At 45.4% G+C, this 25770-nt stretch overlaps 1 protein-coding gene across 1 annotated transcript in view; it reads right to left on the reverse strand.

Annotated features, from left to right (window-relative positions):
- Window positions 1–25770, reverse strand: part of XPR1 (xenotropic and polytropic retrovirus receptor 1) — a 159405-nt gene that overhangs the window by 19085 nt on the left and 114550 nt on the right. Inside the window, exons 8-11 of the mRNA XM_056844010.1 lie at window positions 18786–18973; window positions 16691–16870; window positions 13877–14033; window positions 11087–11281 (exon numbers count right to left, since the gene is read on the reverse strand). Coding sequence (XP_056699988.1) covers window positions 11087–11281; window positions 13877–14033; window positions 16691–16870; window positions 18786–18973 — 720 coding nt within the window. The remainder of the gene's footprint in view (window positions 1–11086; window positions 11282–13876; window positions 14034–16690; window positions 16871–18785; window positions 18974–25770) is intronic.

Here is a 25770-nt window from a genome sequence, read left to right on the forward strand (position 1 = left end):
GCCCTGCATTAACTGACAGGGAGCCTTAGAACTAAATGCTCCTCCACAACAGTGTATTTCAGGAGACTGACAGCGGTGAGCAAGATCTTATTTGGTTTTGAGGAGCCCTGACGAGCGTCTAAGTGACTCCAGGTTTCAGCAGAACAGTCTGAAAACCATTGCTTCGGATGATGCAGCCTTCCAATTTGGTCTTTATAAATGCACAGCAACAGGTACAATTGTTCACAAGAGACCATACTACTTAAGAAATGGGGCGGGGGAACCCAGTTCACTTCTACATGTAGCAACAGCTGCCTTGATCAAGCTGTTTGGCTAACAGATCCCTCCCCCTTCCTTTTAATTAACGTCTGTTGCTGAAACTCATTTAGTGAGAGAAATAGATGGTAATTAAATAGCCTGAAATAGATCTGACGGTTTACCATATTTTTCAAGTCGCTGACAGCTCACCTTTCCCTACTCCTATTTGGATCATCTGGAAAGGGCACAGAAGTCAAAGCAATGGCTTCAGTTTTCAAAGGCTGTATGATTAACTTAGGAAGGAGCACGCCAGGGAGGCTCAGCGTTGGATACCAACCAACTTATCACAGCTGAACTTACGACAGTACTCCTATCCAACAGGCGGAAGGAAAAGTTCATTTTACAGCTAAGAAATTATTCAGAGGGAGAATGTATCGATGAGCCTTTTACAAGAACCTGGAATTATTTGAAAAGGACTGTGGGCAGGACAGAGACAATGAGAAGGCAGACTGCAGTGCCACGGGGCAAGGAGCTCCAGAGGAAGAAGCCAAAGCCGTAAAGCACCCCAAAAGTCAACGCTCCATACTAATGAAAGTCTGGCTCTCACGCCCGGCCCCAGATTCTGGAATTTTAGGTGGGGGGCCTCCAGGCCTCTTCCAAGCTCTCCCCCCTCCCCCTCCCCCGCCACAACCCTTTTCTGTCTTAGGAATATATAAGTCCTTCCATGTTTGTGCATTTTTAGAAGCCAAGCAGCAAAAATGGGAGCAACTCACTATTTTCCTAGCATAATCAGACCAAGTGGGGGGACAGTATGAGTTGGCTTGCCTGACAATTGTCCACATCTGCTGGCTCAGCAACTAGTATTTAGGACAGCAGAGATGTTGGATAAGCCTTTGCAGAACTATTGCAAGAACATAGCACATTATAAGGACAATGAAGACGAAGAAGAGTTGGTTTTTATATGCCGAATTTCTCTACCTTTTAAGGATAATCAAATAAGCTTACAATCTCCTTCCCTTCCTCTCCCCACAACAGACACCTTGTGAGATAGGTGAGGCTGAGAGGGCTCTAAGAGAACTATGACTACCCCAAGGTCACCAAAGAGAGCCAGCGTGGTGTGGTGGTTAGGAGCGGTGGACTCTGATTTGGAGAACCAGGTTTGATTCCCCACTCCTCCACATGAGCGGTGGACGCTAATGTGGTGAACTGGATTCGTTTCCCCCCTCCTATACACTAACCCAGTCGGGTGACCTTGGGCCAGTCACACACTCTCAGCCCTGCCTACCTCACAGGGTGTCTATTGTGGGGAGGGGAAGGGAAGGTGATTGTAAGCCAGTTTGATTCTTCCTTAAGTGGTAGAGAAAGTCGGCATATAAAAACCAACTCTTCATCTTCATATGTAGGTTTGGGGAAACCAACCTGGTTCCCCAGATCAGAGTCTACTGCTCATGTGGAGGAGCAGGGACTCGAACCCGGTTCTCCAGATTAGAGTCCACCGCTCTTAACCCCTACGTCGTGCTGGCTCTCCAGCTGGAGGCGTGTCAGTATATTTGTACAGTTCTCACTTTTAAGATTGCTGCACCCCTTTGTCGTCAGATCTGCAATGTAGCCCTCTCTCTTGCGGCTTTTGTAAACCCTGGAATATAACAGCAAGCTGGGGTAGGGGGTCTGATGGATGAGCTCCTGCAATAAACCATATATAAACCATATCTCTGCCGAGGTTAGAACTGAAAAAGGCTTAAAACAAAAAGATCTTGGGGTGTTGAAGGGATACTGCTTTGGAGCTAGTACTATCTGCTTGCATGTTTACTGGCTTCCTACCTGCTCCCTTGTCTATTGTCCAAGCAGATATTTCAAAAATGCCCGAAGTCTCCAATGCTTCCTCTTCACAAAGAAGCTTAAGCTGTGAAGCTCCTCTTAAATTTTCTACTTGCTTGGGGGTAGTGAGGCTGCGAAACAGTACAGTACAGTAAAACCTGGGGCGGAAACATTTGATTAAAGTAATGGAGCACAGCAACACACACAGAGAGACATCTTTAGGCTACATATCCAACTCTGTTGAAATAAACACTTTCACCACAAGATTCAATAAAAGAACAGGTGCTGTATGCACTTGGTTACAAATAGCTTTTGCAGAAGAAAGGATTAACGAATTTATGGAACACAGAAGCTTGAAAAACAGACTAATAGAAGCGCACATACATACATACATACATACAGACAGACAGACAGACAGACAATAGATTATTATGCCTCCTTAAGAGAGGTGGTGGTCACCCTCACCTTGAAATGGGCTGAGGTGCATCCACTTCTAAAGAAAACTACCCTGGACTCAGGAGATCTCAATAACGTATCAGCCATTCTCAAATGTTCCATTCTTGAGCAAGGTGTTTGAACCTGGTGGCTGGACAACTTCAAGCTTTTCCGGATGAAATGAATTGTCTTAATTCTTCCCAGATTGGTTTTAGGACTGGTCATGGGACTGAAACTGCCTTGGTTGCCCTGATGGATGATGACCTGCGCCAGGAGATGGACAGAGGGAATGCAACTCTGTTGATTCTCCTGGACGACTCGGCAACTTTTGATGCCATCAATCACGGCATCTCTCTGGAGCACCTATCTCGGCTGGGATTGGAAGGCACCGTTTTGTGGTGGTTCTGGTTCTACCTAAAGGGGAGGTTTCAGAAGGTGATGCTGGGGGACTGCTGCTCAGCCCCTTTGGCTTCTGGCCTGTGGGGTCCCACAAGGTTTTAGCTTGTCCCCTTATGCTCTTTAACATCTACATGAAGCCCCTAGGTGTGGTCATCTGGAGGCTCGAGCTGGGTTGTCCCCAACATGTGGATAATATTTAGGTCTATTTTGCACCATTGGCTGATACCAAGGAGGATGCAGAAACCCTGAAATGGATGCCTGGAGGTAGTTTTGGGGTGGATGAGGGCTAATAAACTGAACCTTAATCCCAACAAGATGAAAGTACTATTGGTGAGTGGAAAGTCTGACCTGGGATTTAAGGTGTCACACGTTCTGGATGAGATTGCATTCCCCTTAAAGGAATAGGTCTGTAGTCTAAGGGTGTTCTTGGACCCAGACCTATTGCTGGGTAAGCAGATGGCAGCAATGGCCAGGAGTGCCTTTTACCAGCTTTGACTGGTTAGCTGGATGTGGCCTTTCCTCGGCAGAAAACATCTGGCCACTGTGGCACATGCCCTGATTTACATTTTGATCAGATTACTACGGTGCGTCCTATGTGGGGGCTGCCCTCGAAAAGTGCTCAGGAATTTCAATTGGCACAGAATGCTGCAGCCAAGACGCTGACTGGAATGGGTTGTAGGCACCACATCACTCCAGTCTTGGCCCATCTACACTGGCTCCCTATCTATTTTCAGATACAATTCAAGGTGCTGCTGTTGACCTTTAAAGCCCTATATGGTTTGGGACCAACAAACCTGAAGTGCCATCTGCTCCCCTATGAACCTACCTGAGCACTGTGGCCATCTTCCAAGGTCCTGCTTTGGGTGCTCCCTGCTTTCAGAGATTAGGTGGGTGGCAACTGAAGAGAGGGCCTTCTCGGTCATGGCACCAAAACACTGGAACTCTATCCCCAGGGAGCATGCCCCTTCTGTTGCCACCTTCCGCCAGCAGGTAAAGTCTTTTTTTGTTTCATTTGGCATTCCCTCAGTGATCTCTCCTGCCCAATGTTTCAATTGTTGCTTTTATGTTTTTGTATGTATTTTAGCTCTGGTTTTAATGTTATGTTTTAATTAGTGTTGATGGTTTTAAATATGTGATTTTATTATGTATGTTTTTAATTGGTTAGCTGTCTTGGTGGCCCTTATGAAAACAGAAAGGTGGGGTGAAAATTCCCTAAAATAATAGATAAAATCTCTCTTAAGAACATAAGAACATAATAAAAGCCCTGCTGGATCAGACCAAGGCCCATCAAGTCCAGCAGCCTGCTCACACAGTGGCCAACCAGGTGCCTCTAGGAAGCCCCCAAACAAGATGACTGCAGCAGCACCATCCTGCCTGTGTTCCACAGCACCCAAGATAATAGGCGTGCTCCTCTGATCCTGGAGAGAATGGGTATGCATCATGACTAGAATCCATTTTAACTAGTAGCCATGAATACCTTATAGCTTTATCCACAGAAAGGACTCTTAATACAGCGAGTCTGAACACATTATATGGAAGAAGTCGTACAATTTTTAATCAAAATTACTTAAATAAGTACACTTAGAACCTGAGCCACAGATAACTTTGCCTATGTGGAAGTGTTTGATGCAGCTGTTGAAAATTCTGTCCCGCAGGGGTCAGCAGCTAGCATAATCTACATAACTGTGTGGATGTGATTCAGACTTTGGAGGAGAGCCAGAAATTTGACTACAAAAATCAATGAAAGAAAACAAGCCCAACAAAACAGCTGTAACATGTTCAGTGATTCTTACACAAAGAGATGAGAGCAGCCAACAACAGCCTCACCTTCTAAGAGAGGATTACAGATTTCTAGGCTGGTGGCTCAGAGACACCCTCCTCCCCAAACCCCCCCCCCCATGCTCCATCTCTTCCTGAAGTCAACGACTGGCATATAGGAACATGCTGGGGAAGGGGGAGAAGGAAGAAGGCTTTGAAAAAATAATGAACATACTTCTGTTACCGTGGCAACTATTATCACTCCATTCTGCACAATTCAGGCGGTAAGCAACAAGGTACCCTCCCTCTCCTTCTTACGTTTGTACCCCCTCAGAAGAATACCCATTCTTAAGAGCAAAGGACTGAGTTCTCATTCTCTGTCTCTCCAAAATACTGGGCTGCCTTGGAATGCTGCCTCTATAGGTGTGCTCTCTCTCCCCCTCCCAACCTCTACTAGCCCTGAACCAGGCTGTGCAAGATGCTACCTAGTTTGTAGCTAATGCAAAAGGCAGGGAAGCATGAAGTTCTGATGGGCACAGCATGAAAGACACACGAATGATTGGGTATTTCAGTTATCACAACAGACGCCCGATGATGCTTTACAGATTGCTATGATTGCTACCACATTCATTCCATCTCCAATTGGTGCACACACACATCCCTCCCTTTGAAAGCATGTCATTTTATTTATTTGAATATTTATGCCCTGCTCTACTCCCCAACAGGGAACCCAAAGCAGCTCACAGCACTGTTCTCCTCTCTGCCATTGTATCCTCACAACAACAACCAGTTCAGGCTGAGAGAGAGTCCAAGGTCACACCGTGAGCTTCCATGGCAGGGTGGCAATTTGAGCAAGGATCTCCAAGACCCCAGTCCAACACTCCAACCATTATACCACGCTGGTTATGCTACACCAGGGTTTTCCAAAATGGCAAATCAAACTGTTTCATGCACAAAACTCCTGGTTATAAAAGACTACAATCCTATGCGCATTTGTGTATGTAAAGTGCCGTCAAGTCACAGCTCACTTATGGCGATGCAGTAGTATTTTTCAAGGCAAGAGACTAACAGAAGTGATTTGCCATTGCCTTCCTCTGCATAGCAACCCTGGTATTCGTTGGTGGTCTCCAATCCAAATACTAACTAGGGCCGGCCCAGCTTAGCTTCTGAGATCTGACAAGATCAGGTGCAGTAAACGTGCATAAGGCTGCCCTGGAAGAGAGTATGGACTGGGAGGACAAATCTTGTAGGAAGTCCCCCACTCCAGTAGATTCACCACTGCCACTTTTACACAGATGCTCTTAAAGTGAGGACTATCCCGGGGCCAGCTCGAGGTATTTTGCCTTCCCAAGAAGGGCTAGGACAGGTCAGGTCTCGGAGGTGATGTGCTGCCCAAACCTTGGGAGTTGTTCTTTCAAACATGATGTCATTTTCATCAAAATGTGGCCTTCCCCAAGAGAGCCCCATGGCGCAGAGTGGTAAGGTACAGTCCTGCAGTCGAATGCTCTGCTTGCACCTTACCTTTTTAATGTTTACACTAGTTATAATTAAGGTTGTCAACAAGCCTTAAGAAAACACCCTGTCTTTTTAATAGAGGTTTAATGTGTGGAAACAAGAGCCCCATAGCGCAGAGTGGTAAGCTGCACTACTGTAGTCTGCTCACGACCTGAGTTCAAACCCGACAGAAGTGGGTTTCAGGTAGCCGACTTAAGGTTAACTCAGCCTTCCATGCTTCCGAGGTTGGTAAAATGAGTACCCAGCTTGCTAGAGGTAAAGTGGGGAAGGCAATGGCAAACCACCTGGTAAACACAGTCTGCCTGGTAAGCGTTGTGATGTGACGTTGCCTCATGGGTCACAGGGGACTACCTTTACCTTTTACCTAGCCTACGGGTCGCAAAAGAGCAGCTCCCGAGCCGCATGCGGCTCTTTGAGCCCTTGAGTGCGGCTCTTTCCAGTCCCACCCAGCTGGCCGGCGGGGGTTTGAAGAGCTTCCCGCCCCTTCCACCTTCCCCGAACTTCCAAGGGCCCTCCCGGTTTCCAGCCCCGCCCCTTTCCTCTCCGGCGGGTGGTCTGGTCAGGGGGCCGTCTGGTGTCCGTCCGGGCCCGTCTTCCCGCCGGCCGGCCCAAGAGCTACCTCCCCCCGGGGCCTCATCTAGGCCGCCCCGCTTTGGCTCCCCTCTCCCTTGTTGTAAGGGCCGCCTGGTGCTGGAGCCGTTGGCATCTGCGCGCCGGCCCGCTGGGGCATTGAGCTGCCCCGGGTCGCTCCTGGTCTCGCCTCTCAGCCCCAGCATGCTGGCTGGGAGAATGCCTTTCTGGCCCGCCCTCCCGTCGGGGATGGCTGTCGGGGCCCCAGTCGCTCGCCCCTCCCTCCTCGGCCCGGCACCGCGGCTTGGCTCCGTCCACGCTGTGCTCCCGCCGCGCTGCGCTGCCTGTTCCCCGGGCTCGGAGGTAAGTGGGGCGCGGGGCCAGTCAGTGTCCGCCCAGGGCAGTCCTGGGTCGGGTCTTGAGGGAAGGTAGGAAGGAGACCAGGCGGCGGCGAGGAGGAGGAGGTCTTGGATTTGCCACTCAGATGCACATTTTCCCCATCCAGATTCTCAAAACTCTGCAAGGGGGTTATTGGCCATTTGTGAATGGGAGGTTTTGCATTGGATTTGCCACTCAGATGCACATTTTCCCCATCCAGATTCTCAAAACTCTGCATGGGGGTTATTGGCCATTTATGAATGGGAGGTTTTGCATTGGATTTGCCACTCAGATGCACATTTTCCCCATCCAGACTCTCAAAACTCTGCATGGGGGGTTATTGGCCATTTGTGAATGGGAGGTTCTGCCTTGGATTTGCCACTCAGATGCACATTTTCCCCATCCAGATTCTCAAAACTCTGCATGGGGGGTTATTGGCCATTTATGAATGGGAGGTTTTGCCTTGTATTTGCCACACAGATGCACAACTCAACAATAAGCCCCCCTGCAGAGTTTTGAGAATGCAGATGGGGAAAATGTACAGTGTTTGTCAGTCACTGTCATGATTTAATTTTATGGATGCCTTACTTTTTTCCCTCCTCAGAGGCCGTGTCTACCCACTGGCTTTCTTGGCAGTAGACCTGGACTCCGAGGAGGGGAAAAAAGTCCCCCTTGAGAGGCCAGGTCTTCTATGGGCCTCCGGAGGCCTGGTCTACTGCCAAGAAAGCCAACAGGTAGACCTGGCCTCCCAATGGGACTCAGCCGGAGGCCAGGTCTACCAATAGGCTTTTATGGCTGTAGACCAGGCCTCCAGACGAGGACTCTGGACGGGGAGGGGGAAATGGCAGGGACTTACAATTTAATTTTTATCAATAAATAAGATCACTATTAAGTATGATATCAAGTTTTATTCAGTGTACCTATAGTTTAATTAAGACTTAAAACTTTAATTAAAGTTTATTAAGTTAATAAACAGTGTACCTACCTATATAGTTTAAGTTTAAGAAATTTGGCTCTCAAAAGAAATCTCAATCGTTGTACTGTTGATATTTGGCTCTTTTGACTAATGAGTTTGCCGACCCCTGACCTAGCCTTCCCTGAGTTAACCAGATTCTTCATTATTTATAGCAAAGGGGTAAAACAGAACATGTTTGACCACAAGAGTTTCATCGCACAGGCTTCCCCGTTCATTTCAATGACACAGGCAGCTTTGCTGGCATGCAATGGGATGCATAAACAGAGCTGCCCCAGCCCCTTGCCTCTCAAAATGAACGGGGAAGGCCTTGAGTGTGCGCAAACATAGCTTGTGCACAGCCATTGGTGTCACTTTCTGGGTCAGCAGCCACAATCCTGTAAGAGGACTGGATATCTGTGTGAAAAGGACACCCTCGAATGTTGGAGGCAAACCTAGGGCAAACGTAAGTTTTTGGATTGATAACCCTTTCATGTTTAAGTCAAAGCAAGTGAATATTCAACACTATCTCTGTGATTTTTTTTTTTTTTACTCCTCAGTCCCAGGTGCACAATACCCTCTAAAAGGTGGTGTGTGAATATGACAAGCACAAGAATTGTGCAGGCTCTGGGATCAGCTGCGTCTTCCTGTGGAGTGATGCAAACCAGTGTTTGCTGCTGTGTAGTATGTGAAATAGACCACAGGAGAAAAGAGAAAATTAGTGTTCAAGGAAAGAATCTTGCCTATTCCCTTCTAGTAGAACAAATTAAGGTAACCACAAAATAGTGTGAACTAAAACAATCTGTTAAGGGAAGGGGGGATAAGGGAGTAAAAATTTCAAAAGATCTTATCCCTAGTAAAACTACCAAGAAAAAAAGATATTTGTGTTATTTCACACATACACACACATGCACAAATATACACTTTAAAAAATTGGTCTGGCAATTTTTAAACTTTCCTGCAGTCATAATTTGGGGGGAAGCCCTGAGAATGTTTTACAAAATGAAGCAAGTCTGGTGTTGATGAGATAAGAAATCTAAGGCAATACACTCACCCAATTCTGCCATCCTTAATGTAAGTGATCCATTGCTCCCCATGCAATGCCGTGTCTCCCATGACTAGTGTTAATTTTGAACCATAGTTCTTATGTCAGTATCTCAAACTAGTCTCCTCAGATTCTAATCCCACTTTAAACTAGCAGTGCCTTCTGCTGAGCAGCACCAAAGCAGGCAAATGACCCCGTGTTCTCTTAATGTTGCAGAAAATATAAATCAGCCGGACGAGGAAGATGAACTTCCAAGAAGGCAATCACAGCTTATCCAAATCTGCAGTTCCTCAAACTGCTGCTGTACCCGCAAAGTGAGAAAATGGCTCAAAACATTTGCTTTTGCCAATGTGTGTGACAGATCAGTCATGCGGTTCCAGGAACAGACGAAAACCTCTTGACTGACATGAGACTGGAGGGAAAAAGAACAAAGGCAGACACAGTGACTGCCTGAAGCGCAAAGAACTAGAAAGCTTTACTCCTTCGCAAGAAGAGCAACAATAAAAAAAAAATCAAGTCATTTTGGTTTCCACGGAGATGGGGGAACATGAAGGATCAGAGAGTCCAATGTGCAGATTAATGGGTTGGAAATAACTCCCCATCATCTTGTGGAAAAATAAAAATTACAACATGAAAGTCAAAAGGCAGTTTTCTAGCACTGGACACATTTCATGGTTTGGTTTGATCCAGCGAGTCACTAGCAAAAGGACTTTAATTGTTACACAGCCGTGAAACACTATTAATTTTCTTACTCATTTAGCAGCCCAAAGGTTTCTGCTCATACCGAAAATGGTGGGGGGGGGGAGGGGAAATGTGACTCTCTCCCATCTTGTCAGGAAATTTTTTTACAGCTAATACTTCCCACTGTGACAACCGTTCCTAAAGCTAGGACCTGTAAAAGGGCAAAGAGAGGTTTTTTAAAAATTTTCACCCCAAAGTCTTGAAATGCTTATGATGGAATAGGTTCTATAACTTTGGACTATTCCATTAGACACAAGCACGTAACCCCCCCCTTTCTTGGACCAGATTCCAAACTTATTCCATCACTCCTATTCTAATTTCACGTAACAACATGTAGTGCTTGTATAACAAACACCAAAAAAAAAGTTCATTTTATTGAAGAGCTTTAGGGAATGGGCATGAAAGACCACCATACTGACTTGGTTTCACTACGTAAAGTTTCATCAGATTCCGGGAGTGGGCTGCAAAACGAGGGAGCTATTTCTCTAAAAGCTATTACTGAAACTCAACCTGTGTCCCCTCCTCCCATATAAGGGTCAAACTACATACGGCACAGGTGATCCCGGATACAATCTCCCAATGTATTTCTGAACTTCAAAAAACAGCCAAAGAGACCCCTCCCCTATTGTTGCCTGAGACCACAGCACTAGGGGAAAGGAGATGTAATCCTTTCCCCAGATGCTGATGCGGGGTGGGGGGAGAATCCTTATTGTACCCTTCCTCCCCCAACCCACTGGAGCTAACAGCAACTCGGAGGGATGATTTCTACCAGGAAAAACACACAGGGAGTTAAACCCTCCCCATAATGCCCCTTAACCTTGGATTAGGTTAAGGGGAGTTTGAGAAGGGGGAGATTTACAGCAATAAAACAAGAAAACAACACACAGTGATTCCCAGTGAGTTCATTTCCTTGCTGGACTTTGCCCCATTAATCTCCAACTTCTGGTACCAAGCAATTAATCAAAATGGGAGGGGGGAACCCTCTTAGCTCTAGAAAGAGCTGGCTTTTATATCTGAGTTATCTCCCTGTTTTATTGCTGCAAATCTCCCCCTTCTCAAACGCCCCTTAACCTAATCCAAGTTGTGCCCCACAGCTGTTTTTTAAGGTTTAAAAATTCACGGAGAGGTCCGACAAAAGTTTCCAAGGTAATATGTTAGTAGGCCCTAAAGACGTAGAACTGACCGGCCCGAAAAATGTTGCTCTCTGTAGGGGAGAATACTGGGCTGATCATCAGTACCTTTGTGGGTGCTGTAAAGGGCCGCAAACGTCACCATGAAGAAGGTGGTGGAATATTTGCCAGCGTTGACCAGGTGGGGAAAGGCCCGTTTGGTGTCACGGTATCGGCGCAGGCACTGGACAAACCTCAACCAAGCAGGAATGCACTGAACAACAGCTCGCACACCGTAGGCGTACGAGTTGCAAATCTTAGGACCTGCAAAGAATAAGATGACAAACATCAAGGGAAAGAGAAAGAAGGGGGAGGAAAATCCCTCCGTTTCTCTTCAAATTATTCCATTTTCACCAAGAAAGGTGGTCATGTGAAATTGACAGAAGTGATATTCCAATAAGCAACAGTTTTGAATCTTGTGCGTTCAATACAGCTGGGTGTATGTGCCTTTACGAGGCACCATATTCTGTTTATGGGTCATCCTGCCACTTCACTTAATACTAGAACGCAGGGTCATCTGCTGAAGCTGGAGGGTGAGAGATTCAAAACAGATAAAAGGAAGTATTTTTTTCACACAAAACATAGGTAAATTGTGGAACTCCCTGCCCCAAAATGTGGTGATGGCTGCTAACTTGGAAGGCTTTAAGAGGGGAGCGGACAAGTTCATGGAGGAAAGGGGTATTCATGGCTACTAGTTAAAAAATGGATACTAGTCATGATGCATACCTATTCTCTCCAGGATCAGAGGAGCATGCCTATTATCTTGGATGCTGTGGAACACAGGCAGGATGGTGCTGCTGCAGTCATCTTGTTTGGGGGCTTCCTAGAGGCACCCGATTGGCCACTGTGTGAACAGACTGCTGGACTTGATGGGCCTTGGTCTGCTCCAGCATGGCTTTTCTTATGTTCTTATGTTTTCTTATGTTCTTATGTTCACTTGGCCAAGTCAGAAGTCTTCCTCTGGACCAAGGACCCATCATCTGATAGAAGCCTCTTGTCAGAGGAAGGCTTCGAATTTGGCTAAGCAGACTGGTAATTTCTCTGCATGAAAACTTAACCGCATCAGAAGCTGTTTTTTAACTGGGATGCGGAAGCTTTCCTGTCAGATGTATTTTCACCAGCAGTTCTAAGCCATTAATAGGCACTGTAAAGAAATTTTTTAAAAAGTATCCAAGTGGCGGTATGTTAAATGCCTGGGCAATACACTATGGCTCTCCATTCATAGAATCATAAAGTTGGAAGGGACCACCAGGATCATTTAGTCCAACCCCCTGCACAATGCAGGAAATTCACATCTACCTCCCCCCATACCTCTAGTGGCCCCTACTGCATGCCTAGAAGATGGCAACAAAAACCCTCCAGGATCCATGGCCAATCTGGCCTGGTGTAAAATTGCTTCCTGACCCCAAAGTGGCAATTGGCATTTCCCGGGCATGTAAGAAAGGGTAATGAGAGCCAAACACTGACGCAACCCTTCCTCACCTCCCTTTTTTGTTGTGTTTAGCATCTCTTGCTAGCCAAAGCTCATACTAAGCTTAAGATTTCTAACACTCCCCCTACAAGCATATTTGTTTATATTCATCCCTGGTTATAAGGCCGTCCTTCCATTTCCTAAATGAGTCTTTTTTTATTTCTCAAATCTTTAGAAACCCTGGCTTCTTGAGGCTCCTCCCATTTTTCCATCTCATAGGAATTGTTTGGGATTGTGCCATCAATATTTCGCCTTTAAGAAACTCCCACCCCTCTTGAACTCCCTTCTCCTTAAGTATTTCTGACCATGGGACCCAGTAATAAACTTTAACTTTGTTAAAATTTGCCATCCTAAAGCCCAACCTATACGTACAGCTTTCCTCTTCCCCAAGACTGTAAATTCCAAAATTACATGGTCACTACTACCCAGGATGCCTACTACTTTCAGTTCGTCAACCACTTCTTCCCTGTTGGTGAGAATCAAGTCCAAGATAGCAGACCCCTTTGTTTCCCTCTCCACTTTCTGGACGATGAAGTTGTCAGCAAGAAAAGTCAGGAATTTATTTGACCTTTCACTTTGAGCAGAGCTGGATTTCCAACTGATACCCAGTAATTGAAATCTCCCATGACCACTGTGTCCTGTCTCTTTGAGAACTTTGTAACCTGTCTAGGTGTGTCTCATCCAAGTCCTCTGCCTGGTTTGGTGATCTATAGCAGACCCCGATAAGCACATAAGAACACAAGAAAGGCCATGCTGGATCAGACCAAAGTCCATCAAGTCCAGGTGCCTCTAGGAAGCTCACCAACAAGACAACTGCAGCAGCATTGTCCTGCCTGTGTTCCACAGAACCTAAGTAAGTTCCACAGGCCTGCTCCTCTGATCCTGGAGAGAATAGGTATGCCATGGACAGCCCTCTTCTCCATGAACATTTCCACACCCCTCTTAAAGCCTTCCAAGTTGGCAGTCATCACATCATGGGGCAGGGAGTTCCACAATTTAACTACGTGTTGTGTGAAGAAATATTTCCTTTTATTTGTTTTGAATCTTTCACCCTCCAGCTTCAGCAGATGACACCGAGGTTCTGGTATTATGAGAGAGGGAGAAAAGCTTCTCCCTGTCCACTCTCTCCATACCATGCATAATTTTATAGACCTCTATCATAACTCCCCTTAACTTCTTTCCAAGCTAAACACCCCTAAGCGTTTTAACCACTCCTCATAGGGCAGTTGCTATAGCCTCCGGATCATAATCCCCATCATAATATCACTATTATTTCCATTGATCAAAAAGCTGAAACTCTGTGGACAAGCAAAGACCTTTCAATATGTACAGTGCAAACGTGATCACAGATGGTGGTTACTGTATCTGCTCCCCACACCCTGCCATACCTGGATCTGCCCACTTGTCCCCCCAGTTGAGCTCAAAGCTGTAAAAACAGATCATGTATTCCAGGTCCATCAATATCACAGCAAGACTGTTGAGCTGATCGGCCAGCCAGAAATCCGCAAAGCCCACCTTATGGAAAGGGGCCGTGAACACCCGGAACTGCAACAAAATAAGAGATGAACGTTGCACGAGCTCTTTAATGCAAGAACTACATAACTGAAATTGTCCTGCTCTTCAGTTTACATAGCATCCACTGCTCAGTGTCTCAGTTTATTCTGCATTTCTAATTTGCCTAACCCTTGGGTTACTCACAGCTCTTGGGAAAATGCCTTTTAATAAATGGATCTATTACAGAAACTCTTGTCTTTTTATGTAAAATCAGAAGTCAGAGAGTTTTGACTGGGTCGCTAGATTCAATTATTTGCTTTGCTATGAAAATATCAGCCACCAAAATTAAAATTTTGTGTGAGTTTTGCCACCAGCTTCACAGTGGGAAACCCACCGTCACTCACTTTTACAAGTGTGGATGAAACATAGATGATAAAGCACTTGTATGGTTTATCCATGCCACACCAGGTATAGGAAACTTATTGGGCATTCAGGGCCACCAATGGAAATATTTGTCTCTGGGGCTCAAAGCTTTTCGCAGCCAGGAGAGCAGGAAGAAATCTGAGCCACTAGTAAACAGACACTTCTCAGTCCCAGCCCATTTCCCCTCCAGGCCTGGAATCAGCTCTGTGTCTCTCAGCTTAGACCATTTCATGCTCCATTTACCTTGGATTACAGATGTTCCTGGCTGGTTAGTTGTAACAACTAACATTCAAATGCTAAAAGGGTAGCGCCGGGATTATTTAGTTATTGATTCTCAGATTTTAGAAGCATTATAGAAGTATCGACCTTCACACTTCCTTATAATCTGTAATGCAGGGGCTGCAAAATACTGTATCGGGCAGCTTATCTCAGGATGCACAGTTTTCCACACTAAAGACTGAATCCCTGAATACATTTTGCCAAACTGGAATTGAAGGGAATGACTTCATTCAGAGCCTACATCCCAAACAGCTAGAAGCTTTGGCAATTTCCCGTGAGGAACACCTAACTGCTACTCTGTGAAATTAATCCATTTTATAGCGTTACAGGGATCTGTTTTACGCACAAACTATGACATAATTAATGGTCAAAATTACACGTGACACCGGAGTTCCATGCTTGGAACTTCACACATGTCATCTGGCCCTAAAAAATAACGGTGGGATGTGTGACTGGGGCTGCAGGGTTTGGGAACAATGTGTGTGTTAAGTGTTCCTCCTGTACTGTTTCACCAATTAGAAATACTCCCAACTCAGGCTACTTTATGTACAAGGAAAAAGACAGATTACTGCACTATGTCAGTCTTCCCCCCACCCAGGGCTTAAAGTAGCCTATTGAGGCAATTTGATGCAGTGCTGGGGGGTTAGACACATATAGTGCTGCAGCCCCTGATCCAGATCAGCAGCTGCTACAGGCTCTCTTAAGGACCAAAGGATATGTCTTGAGTTTGAGTCCCAGAACTCCAGCATCATACGTAGCTTGGCTCTAACATAATCTTTCATATGGCTCAGAAAACTTTTCCTATGAGGCTTTAAGGGCCAGTTTACCACATTCAGAGCCAAAACACAGACAAAACAAATAGAATGAATGTGGTTAATGACAGAAGAAAAACCAGTGTTTTAAAATGCACAGATATTTTGTGCAGGGTAAGTGTTTTATATGGTCTAAACTGGTTTAGGCTGCAATCCTGAATATAAGACTAGTTGACATAAGTAATATTAAAATCAAATGAACTTTAACAGCCCATTCCTGAGGGGAGGGGCTGCGCTGGTGGCTGGAGACAGCGCAGCGGCGCCAAATCCAAAGGAGGATTCAGCTCCCCCCGCCAAGCCAGGAAGCTGCCCTTACTTCCAAGCCCCGAGGAACTGCTCCATAGTGCTCCATGGGGCTACACTACCTAAAAAGGTGGCGTAAATGCAAGTAAGGGCAAAGGGGGCGTTCCCAGCCTGAAAGGGGGTTAGGAAGCTGCCTAAAGGTGGCTCAGCCCCTGGAACTCCCCCTAGGATGCTGGTGAGAGGCTGAGCCGGCGCCCCAGGGCTGTGCTGCCACGGCAGTGTTGGGAGGCTGGCATCCGTGCCTCAACACCGGCGTCCATTCCGGGTGCGGCGGTGCAAGTAGCCCGGATGCCGGTGCAAGTGACGCGGATGCCAGCACGGGCCCTTCCATGCCTCCTAACAACTTTCGCCCTCCCAGAGCAGGAATGGGCTGTTCGTTGACTCAGAAATATTCTGGGTTTATATGATGGACAGAACATTTTAGAGGTGCTGTTTCTTTCATCAGAATGTATGCACAAGGTGCCAAGTGTAAATACACACGCAGTCATTCCAACAATACAAAAATCTTTGACATTTACCACTGAAGAGTTTATTTATACGCCAGAGTATTAACCATTCAAGAAAAAAAAGTAATAGTGCAGATGAATCAGCTGGCAGCTAAAACGATGCCTATTTTAACAGTGATTGGACAAGCTGTTTTATTCCTAGGCATTTTAATGATTTTGCTCGCTTAAGAGATTGCTAGTGTCTCTTTTGCCTGTTAAGAGTCCTTTCAAGCGTACTCTATCAACTTGTCTTTGCTCACTAATGCACCCACGGTGTATGCTATTCATCACTATTAATAACAAGTATTCTGGGCAAACAGTGCTGTGCACCAAGATTCATTTGCAATCTGAATTACTGTTCAACATAGCCAGAAGTTTGAGTGCTTCGATCAAGTTCTCCACTTACCAAGAGTTTGAGCAGCCAAAAACGGGACTTGTAGTAGAGGGTTTTGGTGGGATTAATGAGAAACAGCAACATGAATCCATAAAGGATAAGCGGGTTCACCTGCATAAGAATAGGAGTGGTTCTACCATATATACATGCCAGTAGGCTCAGGCACCACAATGTCCCAAGGAATCCAGCAATCTATTAGGATAAAAGGAAAAACAACAACAATTCAATTCTATATGCAACATACCCACAAAATGGCAACTATGCAGAGTTCCTCCAGTCCAAACCTATTGATTTCAGAGGGCTTAGACCAGAGTAACTCTGCACAGGACTTCACTGTTATTTTTTTTAAATCCAATTTCAATGTACTTTACTACTCTAAGAACTTGAAGTGTAATTATATCAGCATAGCACACAAAATTGTGCTGTTTGGTATTCTTCTGAAACGTATATGTAGAAATGCCTTGATTTTATTCCAGTGTTCCTTACAAACAGGTGTACAGCTTGTGATGGAGCTGTAAGTTGCTGCATCCTAAAAATACTTAAGTATATCGTGGGGTCAAACTAGACAAGAATGAAATCACGGATCATCCTATGTCTTTCATTTGATGGAGAACGTGGAGGAACTGAGCCAAGTGAGAACCAAGAGCCGTCCAAGGCTACAATAAACTAGCCTTGCCACCACATGGTGTGAGCAAAGTGCTTGACACAATCCCTGACTGCGTCCCTGGACCAAATTCCTGAAGATCCCTCAGTATACTCCAACAACAGCCAATATTTTTCTAGTATCAAGGCCTACGACAGCTGCTTCTGTCCAAAAAAATGCAGAAGCAGTGTCACCATCACTGACATTAGAAAAGAGCAAGAGTCCCGTAGCACCTTAAAGACTAACAAAATTTCTGACAAGGTATGAGCTTCTGCAAGCCACACAGCTCACTTCTTCTTCAGAAGAAGGCTCAGAAAGCTCATACCTTGCCAGAAGAAGCTCATACCTTGCCAGAAGAAGGCGGCTAACGAAAGCCCATACCTTGCCAGGAATTTTGTTAGTCTTTAAGGTGCTACTGGACTCTTACTCTTTTCTACTGCTACAGAAAGACTAACATGGCTACCCATCATGATCCATCACTGACATTATTGCCTTTTAGTTCTAAGGTGCTGCAGCAGTATGGATTAGCTGTAATAATACTTTTCAAAGCACAGCTTAAAAAGCATTTCATTCTGGCAGATGCTGTTTCCTAGGGTTTTGCTCACTCTTTCTCAAAGTGCTCCTTTATTCTACTTCAAAACTCAGACCCAAAAAAACAAAACAAAACAGAAAACTATGTCCCTCTGCCCTCCAAACATTCCTGGTCTTTCTCATTTCTGTGTGATTAACATATACATCTTCCAGAATGATCATTAAGAACTCTGAAAACTATCAATTCAAAATGGCGGGAAAGCTCATAATAAAATGGCACTTGAACTAGCATAAATTTAATACAATGCAGCACAGGCCCCAGTTACAACTATGTTACCCAACAGCCTTTGGAATTGCAAATGAACCTGTACCGGAAAGAGCATCATGTCACACCTGGGTGAACATTCCTCCATTCCTCCAGGGACATTTCCTATCAAACGTATAAGTCCTTGACATAAGAGGAAATTCAGACACTCTGAAAAGGGAAGCCTGCAAATTAAAATGCAAAATTCCCTCATGCAGACAAGAGGCAGTGGGTTTCCTTTAGCCCCCTGCTGGATAATGCATTTCTGTCTGGATGTTAAAAGCTTTCAGCTTCTGGCTTTGCAAAGTCATAAATGTTGTCTGCATTTGTAATCAAACCTTGCTCTACCCCTTAAGCAGAGGAATTATCTGCTTTTCCATTCTTCCAGATGAAAAATCTTGAGAATCTTGGCATCTTGAATAATTCTACATCTAAAAGGGATACCTATTTTGAAGACAATATAGCTGCACCACTACAATCACATCAGACGGATATGGGAAGCAATTTCTCCTTACCCAAGATCTAAGGATCACTATACATGGTTTCCCCTTGCCCAAGATCTAGATTTCTCTTCTAAGGAGATTAGATTAAGACTTTCACTACCCCACCGTGCCCATTGCGCACCTTACCTCAAAGAGATGCTGATGCGACAAGTTACTGCGAGGGTTGAGCTCAAAGATGAGGACATGATTCACTCCAGCCTGCCTCCAGCCATATGTGTTTATGCCAAGGAGAAAGAGGAATTCAATCAGGAGAAAGCCACCTCGATAGATTCTTATGAGCGGCCACACATTTTGTATATCCACATTAAACACACCTAGGAGAGACAGTAAAGTTCAAGACATCAGCTGTATGCAAGATGGGCCACTTAAAGCAGAAGGTTAGCTGGCTGTTTCTCTGCAACAAAGAGGACCTCTCCTCCGACCCATTCGACCCACTGATACAAGCTGGAGAGCATGATGCCATTCAATTAAGCCATGAGAAGTCAGCATCCATTACCCAACCTTTCTTCGGCCTATCATTCTGGAACCAGAAAACCCAAATTCCAAAACAAATTATTTTTTACAGGCATCGCGTCAAACTGGCAATACGGATGCTTCTTTCACTCTATTGTGTTCTCTTTTTTTTTGTTATGCTAGGAAACAGCGAAGATGCAGAATACATCTGTAAAACGCTGAGGACTATGAAATGCTCACAGGGGATTGAAAAAAGAAATAAGGAAACTGGGATGTGCTCAACCAGTAGATCCTGCTTCAGAGACAATATTCCATAATGTCCATTAGCATTCCATGACAGACTTACTACCGAGTATCCTTGCTGGCATGAGAAGCTAGATTGATATGAAATTCGCTCAACACAAATGGACCTGTGAAAATGATTCTCATCCCCAACCCCCCAAATCTGTATTTACAGTGGTCCACCAAAGATCTGAAGCTCTTACCTCCATCCCCTACCCCTTGCATATACAATGCAACGTAGACCTCCGTCCCTGCAACTCAAACCTTGCTTTCAAACTCACAGCCTTAGTGTCAACCACCGCTGTTGGTGTCACAAGCACTGGACAATAGGCATCTGTGGTACTTGAGTGATCAAAAGCCACACTTCTATTCATAACCGTGGTACTATCTGAGTACTATCACATTATTGAAGTGAGAAACTATTGTTACATGACAGCTAACAAAATGCAATACCCCAAACACCAATTGTTGGAGCAAGCAAAATTCCTCAGATCTCACACAAAAATTGATTTTTAAAAAAAGTCTCAGAGCAGCCCCTGGGGGGCACACTTGTAATGGGGTTTGTGTGTGTGTTTGTGTGTCATCAAGTCACAGCTTATGGTGACTTATAGGGTTTTCAAGGCAAGAGATGGAGGTGGTTTGCCATTGCCTGCCTCCACATCACGACCCTGCTATTTCTTGGAGGTTGACCATCCAAATACTAACCAGGGCCAACCCTACCTAGCTTCTGAGACCTGTCGAGATCAGGCTAGCCGGGGCTATCCAGGTCAGGGCAGTGGGTTGTAGAACCAATCATAAACAGTGTTATGCCACCTTGAGCAAAACTTCTCATTTTTTAAAAACCTGTTGTGTGTCCTGACCTATGAATACATTTATACCGAGGGAATTTCACTACCCTCACAGATCCTGACTGAAGGTGCAGGGAAGTTCACTGCTCAATTACTGCAATATCCAGTTTTGGTTTGTATACATGAACGGGCCACTACAGATCTGCCCCTAAAGGAAGATCTCTTAACATAAGGCTTTCCATTCAACAGACAGAAATCAAGTATAGAGATATCAAGGGGCGAACCACCAGGTGTCAAGCCAGCGTACAGTGAACTTTGGACTCACTAACAGCGCATTCCTGAGATGTGCCAGTGACCCCAGTGCCAGCGTGCAGGGCTGGACACCAGTCGCTGCTACGGCAGCACCGGGCCGCCGGCAAAAGCTGCATCTTCGTCCCGGGAGGCGTTCCCGGGGTGTCCTGGCGCTGGCCAGGGGGCAGGGCCGCAGCTAGGCGGCTTCCTGAGCCGTTATGGCTCTGGAACGGCCCTTTTTTTTTCCAGAATTAAGCCACCTTTTACATGGCGTATCTCCTGTGCAACCCTATGAGGGGTGCACAGATTTTTTGCGCCGGGTCAAAACCTCCTTAGGAGGCAGCACCGCTGTGTTGCCTCCTAAACCTGGGGCAGGCATGCCGGTCAGGAATGCACAGTAAATCAGGGGAAAATGTAATCAGGGAGGCATATTGTAAAAAGGTTTTGAAATATGCCCAGACCTTCTGTAATACTGACTAATTTCTAATCACAATCATGCTCAGATTCTCAGATTCAACATTCTGAACAGCCCTTATCTTCCAAACCCTTTTCACATCTGAAATAATTCTCATTTGTTCGTAATTTATAGTGCTTGGCACTACAGACTGAAAAATTATAGACGAACGGTTATACTCGCAGCCATTTTACATTTTGTAACTGAAAAGATAACATTAAAATGCTTCAAGGAACAACTCATCCCAGCTATGGGAAATCTAAATGGCATTAATTAATTCAGCTAATCAACAATCCTCTCACTCATCCCCCTCCCCAAGTTACAAATGAAGAATATCAAGAAAGGCAAAGCTCATGGAGTAATAAGAAGGATTCCCCAGCCTCTAAAAATGGAAGGAAATGGATAATGGAAGGGGAAAACAATCTACCCTAGAGTGATAACCAAGCAAAGAGGCAGAAGGTTCCTACAGTTATGCTAAAAAAATGAATTTAAAGGAGCATGAATCCTGAGCAGTTTTAAAATACAAGCAATTCAACAAATATTTCCTTCCTATTACCAGGATCTATTTTTCTTTTAGCTATTAAGTAGTGTTTTACAATTACTGTTATTGACTATGCTAAAGGACCTCATGTTCTAGGCACTGCATAACAATTGTTCAAATGAAAAGCTCTGCCCACAAGCTTAGTGTAAGATGATGAGAGGATTAATGGGGAAGATTCACTAAAGGAAGGGGAAAGGAGAAGGAAAGGCAGAGGTCAGAAGCGCTTTTTCAAATGCTGCATAAAAACTGGTTTCAAAGAAGTGGGGCGGGTGTCAAAGACACAGAGAGATACAGAGAAAAGGGGGCCTGAAACAGAAGGAGTATCCTGAGATTTAGCCATGGTTTCCCATTCTGCTGGCCTCCCCCTCCCTTCCCTTATTTTTGATTAGGGTTATTTGTTGGTTGAGATCTCCCCTGGATGGCGGCCCAACACTGTTTTCTGCTGATAGTTGGTGGCGACTATTGTATTTGATGCTTTAACTGATGCAAGTTAATTTTAAATTGTATTAAATTGTGTTTTACTGTATGATATTCTTGTTGGGAGCTGCTCAGAGCCTGACCAAGTCAGGAATGGGCGGCATGATCGAAAGAAAGAAAGAAAGAAAGAAAGAAAGAAAGAAAGAAAGAAAGAAAGAAAGAAAGAAAGAAAGAAAGAAAGAAAGAAAGAAAGAAAGAAAGAAAGAAAGAAAGAGCCAAGTAATTTCTATAAGCATCCTTGCTTCAACTCAGTAAAAGCAGGCATACATTAACGTTCAGCATTTCAGTGTTATATTACGCGATGCGCAGCTAACAACATTGCTTTCCAAGCCAGGAGTCGGCACTTTTCCAATGCACCTGTCGCTTATGATTACTGCCAATGATCAAGCCTTGGCCAGGATACTGAGGGATGCTTCACAGGGAAACATTTTGGCTTAGGCAGAGTCACCACCAGCAAGTGGCTGATGATGTGAGAGAGGCAGCAGGGATAGGAGAACAAGGAATGAGGCCGGAGGACTAACAGATTGTGGGAGGAGCTACACTCTGGGGATCTCGGACGTGAGCGATCCGGGGATATGGATGCATGTTACCCAAATTTGCATGTCTGCTGCTGCAAACAACATGTACTTAAATGGAGCTGCTTTCAGTACTGGGGAGCAGGGCGTTCATTATTTGAAGACTAAGACTAACGAATTGCAGGGCTAGCAGGCTCAGTATCTTTCAGCATTAACAGCACACACTGACACAGAAAATCCACATGGTGTCAGGAGCAGGCCATGAGGATGGTATGCGGTAGTGCGATTGTGCTGCTTCCAGGTGCTGTTGTGCTATTCTGTCCAAGGCCAGTCTATGCCCCGTGTTTAGTCTTCATAGATTCCCATACTGTGGGAATCGCCAAGTACTCCTTCCTGCCTCTTGGAGGGTGGGGGGGTGCCTGGGTAACCAGTTATCTCCTTTTGCTCTTCCATATATGCCATGCACCTTGCCTTTGACCCTTACTACTGTCCATTTGAATATGGCTTCTGAAACCTGTTGATTCTACCCAATAAAACTGCTTTTGTGGATTGGTAGTCTGCTGAAGTCTGTTTAAGGGGGCCGCAGGACTAGAGCTTACACATGGCTTCTCATGCTGTTATCAGTTCCTAGGCTGCATTACCACTGCCTCTGATAAACGAAGACAAATGTTGTTGCCAGGACAGTGTAAGGATTTTGGCACTGTTAGCAAGCATCTCGTTGTGCCCCTGCTTCAGTTGGTTATGGGAGCTACTAAATTGTTAACTATTGCCCAAAATAGGTGGCAAGTGCAGAACAAACTCCTCCCTCAAAAATCTAGACCCCCAAACCACAGCATTTATTCCTGACAGTTTCCAGAAGCCATAGGTAGTTTTTTTTAAAAAAACAAACAAACATCAAACCACATTTTGTTTCAGGTTGGTGTGTTGGGACTGCATTAGAAAAGCAAGTTTCCAGTATAGTAGAACCTTAAAGACCAACAAATTTTTCAGGGTATAAGCTTGTATACTGGTCTCTGCTTGGTATGCAGACGGTCCCAGGTTCAGTCCCCGGCATCTCGTTAAAGGGACTAGACAAGTAGGTGATGTGAAAGACCTCTGCCTAAGACCCTGGAGACCCGCTGCCAGTCTGAGTAGAAAACACTGATTTTGCTGGACCAAGGGTCTGATTCGGTATAAGGCAGCTTCATGTGTTCATGTGCTCTAAGGATATACTGGACTCGAATCGTGCTCTTCAAACTGCATTTGATTTGCCTGGCAGGTTGTACTGTTACTCCTCCAGGAAAAATTAAGATCATTCTTTAGTTTCCTGCAGAATGCTAATGGATTATTCCTGCAATCATGTTGATTTAGCCTGCCTCCTCCTTTCCCTGGGTCCTCCCACACTAAGTTCGGCATTAAGTTGCTAAGCAATCCCAGCATCAGTCCTCCTTCTAATGAGCTACCATCTCACAGTAACTAAATACAGCCACATACAGCCTTGCCATTAAATTCCACATTGCCGTCTCACCAGTGTGAGTAAAGATTGCTTTCAGGAGAGAGGCGTGTCAGTGCAGTCCATCCCAAGCTGAGCGCACGTGCTTGCGCAGGGTGCAGTCCACAGAGGATCAATGCTCTGAAAATTACGATGTGTATCGCACACAGAGCCAGCCAACTCAGTGACAGCTTTTGGCTGAATGGAAACGAGGGCATTGGGAATGCCAAGCTGCTGCTGAAAGCAGCCACCCCCTACATCCCAGTAAGTACAGCTCCCAGGAACATCCCTCTCTGTCAGCAAGGGCTTCCATTCGGGCCCCGGATAAGCAAGCTCCATTCTCTTCCCCACCCCCGGCCCGCCCCGCTCATTCTTTCTCTTGCTCGGCATTAGCGTTTCAATAGACATCCGCTGTGAGCTAGCTGGAGCCGCAGGACTATGCCTGGGAGCCCGAGAGATCGCCCAGTCGTTTACTAGTCAATTTCACCACTATGTCTCGTAATGGGTAATCACCGGCAAATACTTCCTTATTGTAAACTTGTATCCTTTCCCATTCAGGACAGCTCTGCTGCATCTCATCCTTTTGTGTTCCTCCATTACGTGTAATCAATTCTATTGTATGTTCCCTATAAAGATGACCAGTATTTCCCCCATCTGTATTCTGACCTTAAGTTTGTATGGACCTACTGAACTCGTTTTGCTTTCTTAATAAAACTTTTAACTCGCTGCACCGTCTGGAGTGAAGTTTACTATTACTGATATGCAACGAGGTACTGAAGTCCTGACACTCTCACCCATAGAAGCCTCTAGAGCAGGGGTGTCAAACATAAGTCCTATGGGCCACATCCAACCCCTTGACAGCTCTTATCCAGCCCATGAGCCAGCTGAGGCAGCCACCACCCCCACTCTCGATCTGGGCTGGCGAGGCATACCTTGGTCCGACCAAGTGACATTTATGTCATATCCGGCCCTCATAACACCCCTGCTCTAGATCTTGGTTGCCCTCCCCCTGCCGCTAGTGTGATGCTGGGGTGGAAGGGAAAAGCAAAGAAACCTGGCTGTCCTTGCTCCCCCTTCAAAGTCAACAGCACCACTGAAAAGACTGAGGGGGTGTAGAAATCTGCCCCACCACTATCTTTTCCTCTCCTGGGCTTCTGAAGCCAATATTACTGCAAGCCATGCATGTACACACTAGTGATTGGAGCAGCCTGAACTTAATCCTCCCTTTACTGATCTACCAGTTCATTTATCTGGCGGACACAGCAACAAACATTTAGGAATGGGATGGGAAGAATGCAAGTATTCACCCCTTTGTTTGGGATCATTATGAAAAGGAAGAAGGAAAATGGATGTGCAGTGCACTAGAGCTTTGAAAAACTGCAAGTCCACAAGCTAGATGCATGCATGACTTTATAAAACCCCTATATTTAGTAAAGCTGTTGAGCATGCCAGCATGGCGTAGTGGTTAAGAGCAATGGACTCTAATATGAACCAGGTTTGATTACCCACTCCTCCACATGAGTGGTAGTGAACTGGGTTGGTTTCCCCACTCCTACACATGAAGCCTGCTGGGTGGTCTTGGGCTAGTCACAGTTCTCTTTGAGCTCTGTCAGCCTCACCTACCTCACAAGGTATCTGTAGTGCGGTGAGGAAGGGAAGGAGACTGTAAACCGGTTTGATTCTCCTTGAGAGGTAGAGAAAATTGGCATATAAAAACCAACTCCTCTTCTTCTAGGTTTCTTCATATTTATTTTGCAAGGCTGCTATAGGAATGCTACTAAGACTGCAAACTTGACAATACACTTTGGAGCAAGTTCTACTGGAATATTGGGAACCTAC

This window comes from Euleptes europaea, chromosome 2 (genome assembly GCF_029931775.1).
Source record: "Euleptes europaea isolate rEulEur1 chromosome 2, rEulEur1.hap1, whole genome shotgun sequence".
Lineage (NCBI taxonomy): Eukaryota > Metazoa > Chordata > Lepidosauria > Squamata > Sphaerodactylidae > Euleptes > Euleptes europaea.